The sequence below is a fragment of the Camponotus vicinus genome, unplaced genomic scaffold (assembly GCF_025532165.1).
Source record: "Camponotus vicinus isolate PSW18456_S1 unplaced genomic scaffold, iyCamVici1.0 SCAF_1, whole genome shotgun sequence".
Classification (NCBI taxonomy): domain Eukaryota; kingdom Metazoa; phylum Arthropoda; class Insecta; order Hymenoptera; family Formicidae; genus Camponotus; species Camponotus vicinus.
The window spans coordinates 34311034-34328277 of record NW_028141945.1 but is presented as its reverse complement, the minus strand read 5'-3'; the positions used below and the strand labels follow the sequence as shown (position 1 = coordinate 34328277).

Below are 17244 nucleotides of genomic sequence, written 5' to 3'. Positions count from 1 at the left end.
ATTTTTGTCAATGGAATTCATATATTTCAAATACGCATCATTAGGGACTTTTCAATAGATTCGTTTTATCTCAATAAAATAAAAACTTTACAAGAGGAACTTTATCAGAAACAGTCAAGAGCATTGCGAAATCACTGAATAATATTATGAAGAGCATAGAAAATCTAAACTTGGCGATTAAGAAAATTTTGTAGAAAATATATCATAATTGATTGTAAGAATGTTGCTTAAAAATTTCATTTGAGAAACCTACATTTTTTATTTCAAATCTATTATTATCGCTTTAATATATGTAATATAATATAATATTATAGTGTGTGTGTGTGTGTGTGTGTGTGTGTAGTTTTTATTAATTCTGGAATATTATCTAAAAATAATAAATATTTTAATAAAGTACATGAAAGTGTGTGTATGAGATTAATTACAGATGAAAGTCTCAGCTTATCTATTTTAAGATAATGAATTTTTGAAATATTATATTTAAGTATTTTTATGCTATTAATTTGAATTTTTGAATAATTATAATTTTTTCTAGATGTATTAATAATTGTAACATTTTTTATAGATCTAATAATTAATAATTAATAATTAATAATTATAATATTAATAATTAATATATATATATATATATATATATATATATTAATATATATTAATAATTAATAATTATAATAATAAATAGTATATTTAAATGTTTCTCAAGAAATTTCTAACAATAAATAGCATAGAAAATATTTGTTTATTATTGTATTAGTTATTATTACAATTTAAATGCTCACATAACAATAATTGTTATAAATAATTATTAAAAATTGTTTTAATTTTTAGTGCTTTTCTTAAATACTTTTATCTTATACATATCCCATTAATATTGATATAATTTTTCACAAATCAATTATTTTAATATTAAGGTAGAAAATAACTTAACATTCCCCGATATAATGTTGTCAAAATCTTATCGGCAAAGTTATACTTACATATATATATGATATTGATATCTATAGAATATAGCTAAATTAAAATTTTAAATATTTAATATTTTTAAAAAATAATGAAGTATTTTAATGACATGTTCCAATTAAATACATTGGTAATTCTCGATTACGTATTATTACAGTTAGAGGAAATATAAAATACATGAAATATTTTTTCGTATGTTGGCAGAAATATCTTATGTACTTTTCGCTACGTATTTTGGCCAGTATTGGCTGTCTATTCTGCATAGTCTATATTCATTCTTCATGCCAATTGGATTTATCTTTCGTTACTTCTGATCATTTAATCATTACATCACCTGATCATTTAATAATTTAATGATTTAAATGCGCGCGCTTAAATTGAGGAAAAAGAGAAACTCCTTCTTTCGTCGGCTAATTACGTCGACTAATTATTCGTCGTTGGCGGATGAACATAAACATTTCACGCTCGTTGATAATTGTATGATTTTATGATTCATTCATTAGACGTACATTTGAATATAATTTTATTTTAACTTGTGAGATAAGGCTAAGATTAATATAATTTATTATAAATAATAATTTATAATAACAACATAGAATTATATAACACATATATAATTTATAAAATACAATATATAATTTATAAAATACAATATTATAATTACATATATAATAATATTTATAGATTAATACAAAAAATATCTTATATTATATATAGAATTACACAAAATATGTGAAATGCGTACAATACAAAATTTATTCAAAGTTTTCAAATCAGACGATTAATTAAACGATATATCAATTCTTGATTTTTAATTACAAAATTTATTAAGGATTACAAGCAAACTACGCTATGAAAAAAACCACCACTACATTTATCAATTATATCTTTTGTAAAAAAATATTTAAATTATACTAATGCATTTTGAGTTTCTAAGAAAATTCAATGTAAAATTCAACGTTAAAAAATAAGTAAAACTGATATAAGCCAACGATCAAATAAAAAATAATAATTGCGATTATATGTATATAAGATAAAATATCTTGATTCGTGGGTAATTTGAAGATAATTTATTATATTATATGAGAAGATCAGATTAAAATATGTTCGCGAATGACATGCCGGTTAATATCCGATAAAAACGATATATTAAACGCGTAGAGAGCGATCGCAATGTATTTTGCTTTACATCAGATTTTATATTAGGATTGATTTGCAAAGAAAAATTAAACGACCCGTCAAACGCCAAGAGTCCCGCTACAGGAGGAATAAATTTCAAATCTTCCGGGCTCTTCTTAATAGCAATGATTTCAATATTTTAATATTAACGACAAATATAATTATCATCTTCAATTCATAAGATCAAAATTTACGCGAAAAAACATTTTTCCATTATTCAGAAATATTTTTTCTTCTTGAAAAATAAATGGTTATAATTATGTTTATGAAAATATGGTTACGAACGAGTGTAGTTAAAAATAATGAATTCTCTGTAATAAAGACAATTTCAATTTTTTAATATGAACCACGTATTCATTAGTGTTTATTGACAGATATAACGAAAGATATGATGAGAGATAACGATAAGGTAGCAATCGCGACCAAAATGTAAAGAAGAAATGCTTTCTTAAAAAAATATACTATTTAATTAATTTCTCGTGATTCGACTTTAAAAAATCGGTCGTTAATTCATTGTTAAAATCATTGCTCTCAGAAACTATCAAGAAAACCCGGATTTAATTCCAGCTCTATAACGGAAATCCTAAGTTTTCAACGAGGCATCGAAGACGTTGTAAATTAATTTCGCAAGAACCGACGAAAAATGATCTTTCCGCAATAAAGACGATTTCGATTTTTCAATACGAATCACGTATTCTTATTTAATATTTACTGATTGATATAACGAGAGATATGACGAGAGATAACGATAAGGTAACAATCGTGATCAAACTAAAAATGCGGAAAAATGCAATGGTTGCAATATTATTATTATTTTATTTAATAAATATTTCAATACGGAATTTATAAATACATTTAATTGATATCAAATCTCGAGCTTTTCAATAATTTTGTAGAATTGCGATTATGCATCGAAAAAAAGAGTATTAAATTTCGCGAGCGAAAAAGTCATACTAAATCGTTGGTTTAATATCAAATTTTCGCACACATTGTTTATTCATTTTTATATTATATTATATTATTTCATATTGTATATTAAAATAATTATAGAGATAATTGAAACCAGAAAATTTGGAAACCAAAATTTTCTGTATTTATTGACTTTAGCATAAAAAAAAATAGACTGTTAAATTCTAGAATAATTTTAAAAGTTAAAGCTAGAATATATCTTAAATATTATTTAAATGTGAATAAAAATTATCGGTGAATTAATATTAATATATATTAATTTTTTAACGTCACATTTTATAACTGAAAATTAAAAAAATATATGTGTGTAATGTGCAAACATTTACTTCTTTTGCAAATGACGTTGATTGCTTTAATCGCAATATATTAAATATCAATAATATATAAAGTACGCCTTTAATAAACCGAATTTGAAGGAAATGCTCGAAATATTACACTGCACTATAAACGCATATGTGACTAAAAATGTATGATAGACTATTTAATTTAAAAACTTTTATTATGACGGAATGTTTTATATATGTGTTATATTATACTAACATAATCCTTTCAACTTTAATTTTATTTTCTCTTTCTTATAATTTATATAAATATAAATATAATGTAATTACCTGCAAATGCTGTCATTTTTATCTGCTTACGTTGGTGCAGAAACAACATTAAAAGTACTATATTTATAGATGGTGGTACATGTATAATAAAAAAAGCACCAAATCATGGAAATACAATGGTCAAAAAAGGGTAATATTGTAGACCAGTGTAAGTATCAACCAATTATTCCACCACTCTGTTTCATTAGATTTGCAATTTTCTTTTATAGTATTATAAATAAGATAAACATTTAGGCACATTCCAAATAAATTTATACATCTTATGTATGTAATATTGCACAAAAATTAAAAGGTGATAATATCACAGTTGTAATAAGATACAATCCTGGCAATGTAGTGATTTTTGGATTCCACTGAAAATAATTTAATTTGATTTATTTTTTAGAATTGCGCGCAATACTTAAGAGCAAATTATTTTTGTGCCATGTATTACCTGCGTAAAATTCCATGCACAGTATTGTATTGTCTGTGGTACATGAAAAGTTTCATCAATGAAATAATGTGGTTGAATACAATTGAGATATAAGAAAAGTAATATAGTACTTGTAATGAATAACGTTAATACATAATACGTGGAATACATAAATATTTTGTATTTTAGTTTCATGGAATTGAAATGAGATAATGAGATAATGAGATAATGAAATGAGAGAAACGACACTCATGATTACTTTAAAAATGTATCCACAAATATCATTTAACTTCAATAGCTGCACATTCGTCAAATTAATACTATTACGTTTAATGCATCATCACAGCAGCTTGTTTTGATTAATTTAATCTAACCTAATCAATTATATTATATGCTCCTCATTAAAATATGTAAAACTGTACCACTGTTACATCGCACATTTAATACGATTAATATACTATGTAATAAAATGTATTACACTAATGATTAAATATTATTTTTAAAAGCATGGTCAAATTCACGCAGCATATGCTCGTGTTTACATTCGACATCTGACATTGAGAGATTAGGTTAGGTTAGATCGAAAAAAATTATCGTTTGACAGTTGGCATCCCTACAAGAAGGCTGCGCAAGCACCGCGCGCGCGTAGACAAAGTATAAACTTCAAATCGCTTCTAGCTTAACCATCTTCACGCGATCGACTTTACTTGAATTGCATCGCGGCGCATCGAATTATGATGCGATTTATGCGGCATCGATTCGCCCGAACGTAATTCGGAACATCGCGATGCTATATAAGCGTCGAACGAGCACGAATTGTCACGCAAATATGATAAATCAAATCGACTCACCGTTCACCGGCTGTTCCATTCGCTCGCCTCGGGACGTCCCATTCCGATCTTGATGCACGCAAACACACGATATCACCAACGCACGACACTTTATTCGGCACTCCCGATATTCGCTCGCATCCGATAATCATCGTCAAGGGCGCGAAAACGCGACGCGATTTCGCTCCACCTTCGCGATGACGCCATCACCGAATACTGTCAAAAACAGCTGTTGCGCGCTTCCATTGACATATTATGAAAGTCGCGCGATCATCCTTGGATACTTTCAACGCTCGTTCACTCGTGATATTCGTTTATTTACGGTTAAAAGACATAAAAAATGCGGATGCACGACGATCTGCGTAAATGCATATGACTCCGACTCACGTATGACGTATGCAATGGCGCGGAACTAACATGGCGGCCGAACCGGCGCGCATTCGTTTCATTACTGCGCTCAACTTTGCGCGACTTTGATTTCTGAATATATTGGCTGCGTTCAGCAGGAAAAGCTGCTTTGCAACTGTTGTAAAATTCGTGAATCTGACTGGTGTATGCTTTTAGATTCAGTCAAAATTAAGGCAACAATGACCGCCGACAAAAATCTTTACAACATTACTCTTGTGAGTAGTCCTGATACAAACCATATCACGGACATGAACCATGTATTACGTTTGTTACCGAGAGTAACGACGTAGTTTATGTCCACTTTCTCAGGGGGCGCATCAGGACATGCGTCCGCTGAAGAGGGATGGCCGCTCTTAGGTTTCTCTCTGTTAGCGATCATCTAAGCAGGCCATGGCGTCTCTCATTTTCTGCTGACATCTAATTGGATAAACTTTTGCCTGGACAATATTTCTAATAATTTACTAGCTTGCATGCGAACTAGCACGAAAAATTGTATTATATATCGATAGCTTTAAACTGTGAGTACGCATGCGTGGAGTTTATGCCTCCATTTGGAAATATGTATTCGGGAATGTATACTATAGACTTTGAGAGAACGGTAAAAGGAGCAACGTGATTTCTCCTTTGATCGATTTGTATGGCGTGTCGTAAAAATAGAAAATAGGGGGGAAAAAAAATCTTGTCGGTATTTTCGCATATTCTCAACTATTCAGAAGACAAGAATTCAGCACCAGGTTATAATAACTTTGTCAATCCGCTACTCGTAACCGCTTTCTAATAATTGCATCCACGTTTGACATTTGGTCTTTCGAAGCTTTTCATAGGGTCACCACCTGGACACACGTACACGTAACAGTACGCATCAATGATGACGAGTTGGCCGAGAAATTTTCCAAGGAAACCTATCGCGCTTGCGATTAGATCTGTCCGTAAACTTAGATACTCGAGTGAAAAGGTCGAAGTGCATCGAGTGCGTGCCGAGCGCGTGTAAGCGTTCGTGTGTGTTTGGTATATACAAGAGAAACGCGATTTCATGCGAATCAAGAATGCGGTACTATTCTATTACGATGCTACGATGTACCTCTCGTTCCTGTAAATTCATGGAACGTCTGTGAGACCGATTATTTATACATTATATACAATGTCAACACAGCTAAGCATGCAAGACAAGAAAGATTTGGAGAAATTCACCAAATATCTGGCGTTAAGAGCCGCCCAAATCATAGTGCAATCAAGATCAGGCCAGAAAGTCAATACCATGTGTAAACCGGATTCCTCCGCCGGCGATTGGGTAAAAGTAAAGTTTGCTAATCCATACAATTTACTTGGTTTTATCCCACTGCTTTTTATTCAAATCTATTTGATCTATTTTTATTTCCAAACAGACAAAGTTTGACTATATTTTATATTAAAATTATCTTTTGCAGAGTTTTTGGGATAAAACTAAAATAATACATTAAACCAAATAAATTGAATGGCCATATGATCAATATTTATACTTTTATTCTTTAGTACTTGAGAGAATCTAAATATATGTCTGATTTTGTAGTTTAATCTGGCGATAAAAGAGCTACCTGAGGTCTCAGCTGATGCTAAGAGAGCGCTATGTGGAGAGATAGTAAGTTCATCTGTACCTCTCTGTATAGAAATTTCTTTGAAAACAGTAGAGGGTGACAAGATGGTTTTGGAAACTTGGAGTCTTGGTGTTCTGCCAGAGCAAAGCGATCCAACTGTACGAGTAACATATACTGTGTATAACAGAATGGGAATTTTACTGAAGTCTTTGCTTTCTGTATCAAGAACTGCACCTGCTTACAAACTAAGCAGACGTCAAGGGCCTGATTCTTATACTATGTGCTACCGAATATATATGGGAGATCCACAGTTACACAATTTAGGTATAATTTAATTAGTTATTTTAAGGATTTTTTTTTCATATATTGTTTATAAATATATAGTTATTTGTTTTATAATAGGTGATAATTATAAACATATGAGAGTAGGTCAATTGTGTACCCCAGTGGGTACCATACATTTGTCAGTCTCTTACAGAACAAAAATGACCATATCGCCCACTCACAAAGGACGAGATTCCATTATGCTTAAAAGCGATCATTTTCATTCAGATTTAAGTCCACGCCATGCACGATATCAGCAGAGGTCAGTGAATAAAACGCCAAATATTGTAGCAAAGTTCGCATTAAAAGTATTTAATTAAGAAATGTGTAAACATGTATAATGTTATATATAAATCAAATATGTAGCGAGGAAACATCAAAATCTCTCAGCGATACCATCAAAGTTGGTGCATTTGTGATAAACAAACCTGTAATTGTTAACGAAGAGGATCTTGTGATACCGGATGTACCATTCAGTTCCTTATTGACACCCAAACAAACATCGCCTCCTCCAGGATCACTAATGAATCCGACAAATACAAAGACTGCAACGGCAGGTGCCACAACTGATAGCAACAACGGAAATAATGAAAGACTCAATAATGATAATACGACTTCGAAATGCGCCTCCCAAAATGGATCTAGAAGGAGTAGTTGTTCAATGACTAGTGCCAACGATGATTTTATTATGGTAGATTTGGTAATTGATGCTCCTAATCCAAACACGATATCACAACTCGTATCATGTCTCACAGTTAAAAATTTGCCTGATATAAATACATAAAAATATTTCGCCTATAACAATATATGATGATTTAAAATTAAAGTTTGAAAATTATTATCATGGATATCATATGTGTACATATAAATATAAAGCTAAAAACTACATAATGTGTAGTATAATATAATTATGAAATTGATATAAATATAGAAATAAATATTAGAAATAAATATATTTATATATATATGCAATTAGGTGAAATACTTTTAGAGAGCTTTATATATTTTGGGCAAATTTCATGTTGTATAGGTGCACAAAACAAACTTTGAACATTATTGTTGCAGAAAACCCCCTTTGCCGTCACGAATACTAATAGCGATGTAGGGGCGTTTTATCGTGATTGTCAAAGTGCACCGCAATTACAAGCCTTCATGGAAGAAAGAACGCTCGCGGAACAACTGGGAGACCTTACCAAGCAATTGGAAACATTTGAGACTAATATGCAGCATTACGAGGATATGTTGTCATCATTGTGTCAAACTGAAAATAATAATTAAGGCTGAACTCTATTAGCTGGTTTAAAATTGTATACAACTCTATTGTATGCATATTTAATGTGTTAAGGTGAGTATACATTAAGCAAATGAATAACGCGAATGTTAGAATATTCGTATTTATATTATTTATTCGCTTTTCTCTTTCACATTGAGTTAGATTGATTACTTGTTACATAAAAAAAATGTCGGATACAATAATTACACGAGTTTCATTGTAATTTAATCTTGAGAAAAAAATAACAGAAAACCATGAAAAAAATGGACATTATTGATAACATAATATAACATATGCACGCGGGAATAAAATAACGTATGAATTCAGAACAAACTGTAGCAAATAGCGAATATGTAATAATAGTATTCATACTGTATAAAAACTTTTTGATGTATCGCCTTAGAAATTAATTAATCCTAACTCAAATTGAATACTAGCAAATGTTCTGTTTGCATTTAGCCTCCAAACTTTAATAAGTATAAGTTAAAGCATTCGCTGTTTCTTTGCTCAATGTATGTCCCATCTTTAGATATTGAAACCTATTGCCTTTGTCATTTATGCGCGAATTAATTGAAATCATTGAAAAACTTTTATTTTTATAGTGAATAATTTTATGATTTTGAAAAATTCTATAAATTTGTTAATATATAAAATTCTATAAATATATGTTAATATATATATGTTAATATATATATATATATTAATATATATCAAGGATTTATAAGATTTGGAAGCACGTTAATCTTTCGATATCTTTTGAGTAAAATTACTCATTCAAGTGTTTTGCCATATACATTGCAGAAATTATGTAATATAAATAATATTAAAGCAAATGTACTAGTTGTGATAATTGATTACTTAATATAATTTATTGCTTGTATATAAGTGTAAATTATGCACTTGAATATTGTAAAATTAATTGATAAATATAAGTTAACTACAAATACATTTTATTAATTTATTATCCTACCAAAGTAAAATTTATTTCAATAACTGATATATTTATAAAAAGTTTTTTTTAATTTTTTTTAATTACAAATAAACAATAACAGGGAATCTTGTTGTTCAGGATTCAGATATTCTCAAGTGAGTTTAATATTTTCACTTTTAATTAATCGTCCCATGGGATAATTAACTATCATACATTACAAAAGATAAATCAGTTTGAATTCAGAATATATATGTGAAGAGAGAAAGAGAAAACATACTCTACATATATACAAAAAAAATTTAATACGATGTCGCGCGATGCATTTTCTTTCATTCCCTTTCATTCTGTCTCTCTCTCGCTCTCTTCCTCTCATTCTTTTTCTCCTTTTTCTGTTCGTTCATCAGTACTCTCTCACTTGCTGGTCACAGCTGACTGTAGTGCGCAACGGCGCAAAATCCAAGTCACCATCTTGTGAAAGAAAAGATATAGTGAATAGTGATAGTAACCGGTGACAGATTTTCATTCTTTTGGAAGTCACGCGCGACTTACTTGAATTACAAAAATGAAATCCAAAGCGGATCTGTTAACTGAACCTGCGTGGAATGAATTGCAACAATATTTCGATAGCAATGGCTCGAAGATTAACATATATAATATGTTTCAACAAGATCCTAAACGTTTCGAGAAATTTAGGTATGTCAATCCACTTTAACTGTGACCTTAAGATGACCCTTTAAAGAGTACTCACTTTAAGGCGAAAAAATATATTTTATAACATATATATTTGATAATATTTATTATACATGGGATTCTTTTGCTAAATATTAAAATATTTTGTAATTTTATATTAAATATTATATCAAATTTTAATTTTATATTTTATAACTAAATATTATTTTACATTTTTACAAAATAAATTTAAAAGAATCTATATGTATATTAAATGAGTACTTCAAGCGTTTTTTTGTTGAATCAGCTTGGAACTCACTACACCGCAAGATGGGCCAATTTTGTTGGATTATTCCAAGAATAGAATTAACGAAGAAGTACTTAAATTATTATTCAATTTGGTATGAAATTTACTTATAAAATTACGTATAAAATTATATCTTGATAATATTTTTAAATACTTAATCTCACTATATATTGCATCACTTTACAGGCCCGTGCACGGGATATAGAAGCTGCAAGAAATGCTATGTTTAATGGTGAAAAAATCAACTTTACGGAGAATAGAGCCGTTCTTCACATTGCTTTGCGCAACAGAAATAATACACCAATATTAGTAGATGGGAAGGATGTGATGCCTGATGTTAATGCAGTGTTAGATCATATGAAAAGTTTCACAAATGAGGTAAAATTTGTTTTATCTGTATATATATCTTGATATACAGGGTGTTAGAAAAGTCTGGAAACGGTCAAATATCTCGAAAACGATCAACTATAATGAAAAATATGTAAGAAACAAAGTTGTAGGACTAAATAAAATGTATCTAATGATGATAAGAATTTGACCTTGGATGAAGTATTCAAGGTCATATGAAGGTCAAGTTGATTTTTTTAAATGGAACTTCTCATTTTTTATTGCATATTCTTATAGCTTATTTCAAGAGCTTTCCAAAACACTATAATAAAATATTTTTACCTCAAGTACTTTTTGAGTTATAAGGCTTGAAATCATTTTTTAATTTTACATAAACCGTAAAATATCTTGTAAAATATTCATTTTTCGATTATCTTACCTCAATACTTTTATGTACAAAATAATGAGAGGAATCAATTGGTGTAAAGAAAACATAGTTATTTTTAAGAAAAAATATGTAATTGTTGATTGCAAATTACATATTTTTTCTTCGAAACAATTATGTGTTTTCTTTACACCAATTGATTCCTCTCATTATTTTGTACATAAAAGTATTAAGGTAAGATAATCGAAAAATGAATATTTTACAAGATATTTTACGGTTTATGTAAAATTAAGAAATGATTTCAAGCCTTATAACTCAAAAAGTACTTGAGGTAAAAATATTTTATTATAGTATTTTGGAAAGCTCTTGAAATAAGCTATAAGAATATGCAATAAAAAATGGGGAGTTCCATTTAAAAAAATCAACGACCTTCATATGACCTTGAGTACTTCATCCAAGGTCAAATTCTTATCATCATTAGATACATTTTATTTAGTCCCACAACTTTGTTCCTTACATATTTTTCATTATAGTTGATCGTTTTCGAGATATTTGACCGTTTCCAGACTTTTCTAACACCCTGTATATAATATATTTATTTGCAGATATTGACAAAAGAATGGAAAGGATTTACGGGTAAACCTATTGAAGATGTTGTCAATATTGGAATAGGTGGCTCTGATCTGGTAAGCTATATAAAAGTTTTTCTTTTTGTCATATAACTAGATTATTAAATACCTGTATTTAAGATTATTTATTTATATTTTCAACAGGGTCCTCTTATGGTAACCGAGGCTTTAAAAGCATATAGCATTGGACCCAGAGTTCACTTTGTTAGTAACATTGATGGTACTCATATAGTAGAAACTCTTAAGAAATTAAATCCAGAAACAACATTATTTATAATAGCTTCCAAGACATTTACTACACAAGAAACTATAACTAATGCAATTACTGCCAAAGTGTGGCTTTTGAAAACATTAAAAGATGTAAGTATAAATTAGAAATTATATTAAGAATATTACTTATATACATTTATATAACATGTTCTCTACTTCATATATAAGTATATAATCTCTCTTTTTTTTATATAATATTAAATTCTCTAGGAAACTGCAGTCGCCCATCATTTTGTAGCACTATCGACTAATGAACAAAAAGTTAAAGAATTTGGTATTGATGTGAAAAATATGTTTGGCTTTTGGGATTGGGTCGGCGGACGTTATTCATTATGGTCAGCTATTGGCTTGTCAATTTGTTTATCAATTGGTTTTGATAACTTTGAAAAGCTTCTCAGTGGTGCACATTTTATGGATCAACATTTTTGCACAGCACCATTGGAGAAAAATGTAAGTTTACTGAATATAAAATAAAAAATAAAGTAAATAGTAATAGTAAATAGAATAAAATTCAAATTTTAAAAATTAATTGTGGAAGAAACAATAGTTTTAAATAAAATATCTGAAAGCTAATACATTTTTCTAATAATTTTAAAAATTAAAAATTAAAAATGTATATAAATGTATATAATGATTTATTTCAAACTTTTTTCAGGCACCTGTCATATTAGCTTTGCTTGGTGTATGGTACCACAACTTTTATAAGGCAGAAACACATGCATTGTTACCATATGATCAATATCTACATAGATTTGCTGCTTACTTTCAGCAAGGTGATATGGAAAGTAACGGAAAATATGTTACTCGTTCTGGAAAGACTGTAAATTATTCTACTGGTATGTCCTATAATATATATGTGTAATGTAAATTGCACATTAATTTTAAAATCTGTTATTTTTAGGACCAATTGTGTGGGGAGAACCAGGTACTAATGGACAGCATGCATTCTATCAGTTGTTACATCAGGGTACAAAACTTGTACCAGCAGATTTCATAATTCCTGTTCAAACTCAGAACCAGGTGAATAATTTTTAATAGCAATATTAGACTGCTGTATTAGACATCTGCTATATTACATCTGTTTAATTAAAGAGATAAATCTTTGAATTTATTTGACTTTAAAAATATTGATTTCTTTTTAATTCTTTATATATGATTCTTGTTTTCAATTCATTCAAATATCAATATATTCTCCATTAAGAATTTTTATTTGTTGCAGATTGCTCCACACCATACGATTTTACTTGCTAACTTCTTTGCACAAACTGAAGCTTTAATGAAAGGCAAAAATGAAAACGAGGCTCGAACGGAGCTGCAAAAGTCAGGATTAAGTACTGAACAAATAAATTCAATATTACCACATAAAATATTTGAAGGAAATAGACCAACAAACAGCATTGTGGTAAAGAAATTAACACCTTTTGTTCTTGGTGCTTTGATTGGTAAATATCATTATTATACAAATTAGTAAATGATGATAATTCTCAAAGATTTCTCACATAGTTACATTTTCTGAAAGATTAAATGCCGACATATATAAATAAATTAATACGTACATGTACATATATATGTGTATACATATATGTATATATAATATCAATAATTATATGCGTACGCGCGATATTATTTTCATATTCAAAATCACTTTTTCGAGAATTATGCAATTAAAAGCATTTTATATATTTTATTTAGTTTTTTTTTTCAATTTCAAGAAACTTTTTTTACAATTTATTATATGATATACTGGATTATTTTGTATATTCTTTTGTCTAATCTCATGCATTTATACAGACAATTATTGCAATTTTTTATTTTTGTTCTCTTTTTTAGCAATGTATGAACATAAAATTTTTGTACAAGGCGTTATATGGGATATTAATTCTTATGACCAATGGGGGTAAGAAATTTTTGCATGATTCAGATTTTGTTACTAATATGTAAAAACGTTTTTGTGCAATTCAATAGAAATTAATATTTTTATACAGTGTGGAATTGGGGAAACAGTTAGCTAAAGCGATTGAACCAGAGTTGGCAAACTCAGAAACTATCACAACACATGACTCATCAACTAATGGCTTAATAGCATTTGCTAAACATTATAAAGCCTAAATACTTATATATAGTGAGTAAGTACTTATATATAGTGTTCTTGTATAAAATGTCATAACAGACATAATCGAATATAAGTAGCTCTGTTCCAAGTTACATTATATCATATTAGACTTTATGTAGTTGGTGAAAAAAGATTGTGAAGATTAGAAATATATATAATTTGGGGTATTTTTATTTAAAATTCCTGATCCCTCTCACTAATTTTGAATTAATTAATAATTAAATATGATACATAAAGAATGAGATTAATCTATGCCAATGTATTTAATGTACAAAACGAAGTTTTTTGTCAATATCAAGTCAATGGCTTGATAAGGAAATATAAGTAGGAATCTTTATTGTTAAAATAATCTCATTACATTTGATATAAATTATATTTAACATATGGTCTAGAATGTGATACTGTTGAATAGATATAAATTAATGCCATCTGAACATATTTATTTAAATATTTTTCTTAATGTTTTTATAAATTAGAAAGTATAGTCTGAAATAAATTAGTTTTTCTCGATTATTTCTTGTCAATTTTTGACAAATTTTTTTATTTGTATATGTATTAGGCTAACTGCAACTTTAATCTGATTTAGAAATAGAAAAAAGGATGTTGTTAAATAAATTCTCTTAATAAGTAATTAATTTTAATTAATTAATTATGTCAAAAGATATTCTCATGATAAAATCAAGTTGAATAATAATTTAATTTATGACATATGTTATCATAATGAGAGTTCAATTACAAATTCTAAATTAAGTATACAAATTAATACAAAACAATACCAATAGTATTCGAATATGTTTGAATAATTAATGAAAAATATAAAAAAAGCGATAAGAATGTTTTCTTTACTTAATTATTAAAATAAAAGCGAAGCATAGATAAAAAGAATCGCTTGTTGAAATATTTGTGGCAACTATGAGAAAAAACAGATTATTATCTTCATTGTTGACATGAGCTAAAGCAACTAAAAACTGTTAAAGATCTCACTAAAATTTGAGTGCATTACACGCTCTTTATTCACACAATTTTGAAGAAAAAAATATTAATTCTCGATACTTCGTATCACATCACTTGTATAATGACTTCTAACGATTTTGAATCTTTGCGCGTTAAATTGTTCGAGAACTACTCGACCGTTTCCGATGGATTTTGTGCGAGTCTTTCGAATTGATTGGTTGAAATTAAAAATTTTGATTCGATGAATATGCGCGCCAATAAATCCACCAATGAGACAGTTCAACTTCCATGCGCGCATGCGCGAAGTTAGTTTTTAGAAACATTACTAATTTCGTTACCCTTTTCGCGCCATAGTCAAGTCATTTTGCTATCAAAGTCGGAAGTGTCGTGCGAAGTATTGCGAGCTTATTAATTGTATTCGGGTGTGATTAGTGTGCGTGTCTTAATTTATTGATTTTACAAGTGTGTGCTTAATTGTAATTAATTGTTTTTATTAGTGATGTGAAGGATTGATGTGAAAAAAGGTGGAGAAGCAGGCCCGGGGTGGCATCGAGCAACGGCCAAGTAACTATAAAGGTGAATAATTTATTATGTATTTATTATTACTTTTGTAAGGAATTCAATATAAGAGAACATTTTAATGCGCAATAATTACACTATCCAAAACATTAAATATAATTTAGATACTTGTATTAATTCAGATTAAATAGATATATATTTGTGTATGTTACAGATCACTGCTGTGTGAACTTTCCTGCGCATCGCACCGTGAGTTTAAACAGTTTTTTATTTTAATTATGAGATAATATTGTAGATTTTAAAAATTTTATCTGATATATGATGTTCATGAAATGAATCTATAAATATTAGAAATGAATCAAATAATTTAAAATATTTTCCTGACAATTATTAATACAAAATAGTAAAAGTTTGCAATAATAATAAATGCAATAATAAACTAGCAAAATAGTAAAATCTTATTTATTATTTGTTTTTATAAATACTTGAATTAAATTTTAAAATAATAAAAGTTTAAGATTTGTAGTTTAAATTAAGAATAGAAATATATCGAAATATTATTGATATATCTCATCAATTAATTACGGCTTAAAAAAGACGAATTAGAATAAATTAAATATTTAATTTTGAAATATATATGATTGCTGTGCATACAAACATGTATGTATATACTACAAATAATTTATAAATTGATCATTATTTTTATTTATACATTATTGATCAATTTGATTATTTATCCTGTAAAAAAATATTTCTACATTTTAAGTATGATTGATATAAAATAATTAATAATATAATAAAATAATTTTTACACTAGACGAAGATGTAACATGTATCAATAACATTATTTTGATAAATTTTTTCAAATATATACATAATTATTTAAAAATACATTAAAATTATTCAAGATTACATTATAATTATTTAAACAATAAATTCGAAAATTTATCGCTTAAATTATGAAAAAAAAGAGAAAAAAGTAATTCTAAAGTTTAAGATTGATAAAAGAAAAACTAAGAAAATATTGACAAGAAATTTGCAAAAGAATTTACAGTATTATCTTAAAATTTTTAGTGCCACTTGTGACAGTTTAAAATTTTTAAAATTTTAATTTGCGATATCGATATCTCTAATTCGATTCCTGCCGTATACGTAATGTAATGATGCGTAATCAGCTGTTGTGGCGTCATTCGAATAATGCGGCGGAGAGTGCGATATATTCTTTCAAGTGACTCGATCGTCTACAAACTCTACAATATTTTTCCGTGTTCAAAGTGCGTCGTGGACGTTGAACGGTGTTGGTGCATTGTTGTTATAAAAAGCAATCTCTTCTAATCAAGAAAAAAAATGGAGATGGTAATCGAACGATATGAATACCTTGAGAAAAAGATACTACAAAATGTCAAGTGCAACGGCGTACAACACCGGTACGGTTGATTTTTTCCCCCTGAAGAAATAAGATAACCTTTGAATACAAACCGGTTTTTATCATCAATGTTATATTTTATTAAAGCGAGTGGTATGCGTTATTTCAGTGTCGATCACACCGTTGAAATATACTGCTTATGATGTAGCAATGACAATCGTTAATTATATTTAC

The 17244-nt window shown here is 28.4% G+C and overlaps 3 protein-coding genes across 11 annotated transcripts in view; all 3 read left to right on the top strand.

The window, feature by feature from the left end:
• Positions 1-5794: 5794 nt before the first annotated feature.
• Atg13 (Autophagy-related 13) lies at positions 5795-9460 on the top strand. Of its 6 annotated transcripts, XM_083084608.1 has the most exons (7): positions 5797-6103; positions 6184-6420; positions 6523-6666; positions 6919-7267; positions 7328-7529; positions 7634-7967; positions 8333-9456. In XM_083084608.1, the coding sequence occupies exons 2-7, from the start codon at positions 6403-6405 to the stop codon at positions 8543-8545; spliced, it is 1260 nt and encodes a 419-aa protein (XP_082940734.1). In that variant the 5' UTR covers positions 5797-6103; positions 6184-6402; the 3' UTR covers positions 8546-9456. The 6 variants fall into 6 exon arrangements, with proteins under 6 accessions (XP_082940751.1, XP_082940734.1, XP_082940743.1 ...); XM_083084625.1 differs by having other exon boundaries at positions 5795-6420; positions 7634-7958; positions 8333-9460; XM_083084617.1 differs by having other exon boundaries at positions 5799-6420; positions 6523-6660; positions 8333-9453.
• A 422-nt stretch (positions 9461-9882) lies between these two features.
• On the top strand, positions 9883-14338 carry Pgi (glucose-6-phosphate isomerase). Its single transcript, XM_083084597.1, has 11 exons — positions 9883-10164; positions 10448-10541; positions 10634-10825; positions 11765-11845; positions 11933-12148; positions 12269-12508; positions 12714-12894; positions 12960-13078; positions 13278-13500; positions 13889-13955; positions 14044-14338. Exons 1-11 carry the CDS (start codon positions 10034-10036, stop codon positions 14165-14167), a joined length of 1668 nt encoding a protein of 555 aa, XP_082940723.1. The 5' UTR covers positions 9883-10033; the 3' UTR covers positions 14168-14338.
• A 1075-nt stretch (positions 14339-15413) lies between these two features.
• Dolk (Dolichol kinase) overlaps positions 15414-17244 on the top strand; it is a 4234-nt gene continuing 2403 nt past the window's right edge. The window contains exons 1-2 of one of the 4 annotated variants that reach the window (XM_083084577.1): positions 15414-15701; positions 15859-15893. Coding sequence is in view for 1 of the 4 variants with exons in the window: in XM_083084559.1 (XP_082940685.1) it covers positions 16992-17071 (80 nt within the window). In the remaining 3 variants the exon portion in view is untranslated. The other 3 variants (XM_083084568.1, XM_083084559.1, XM_083084584.1) reach the window with 3 other exon arrangements.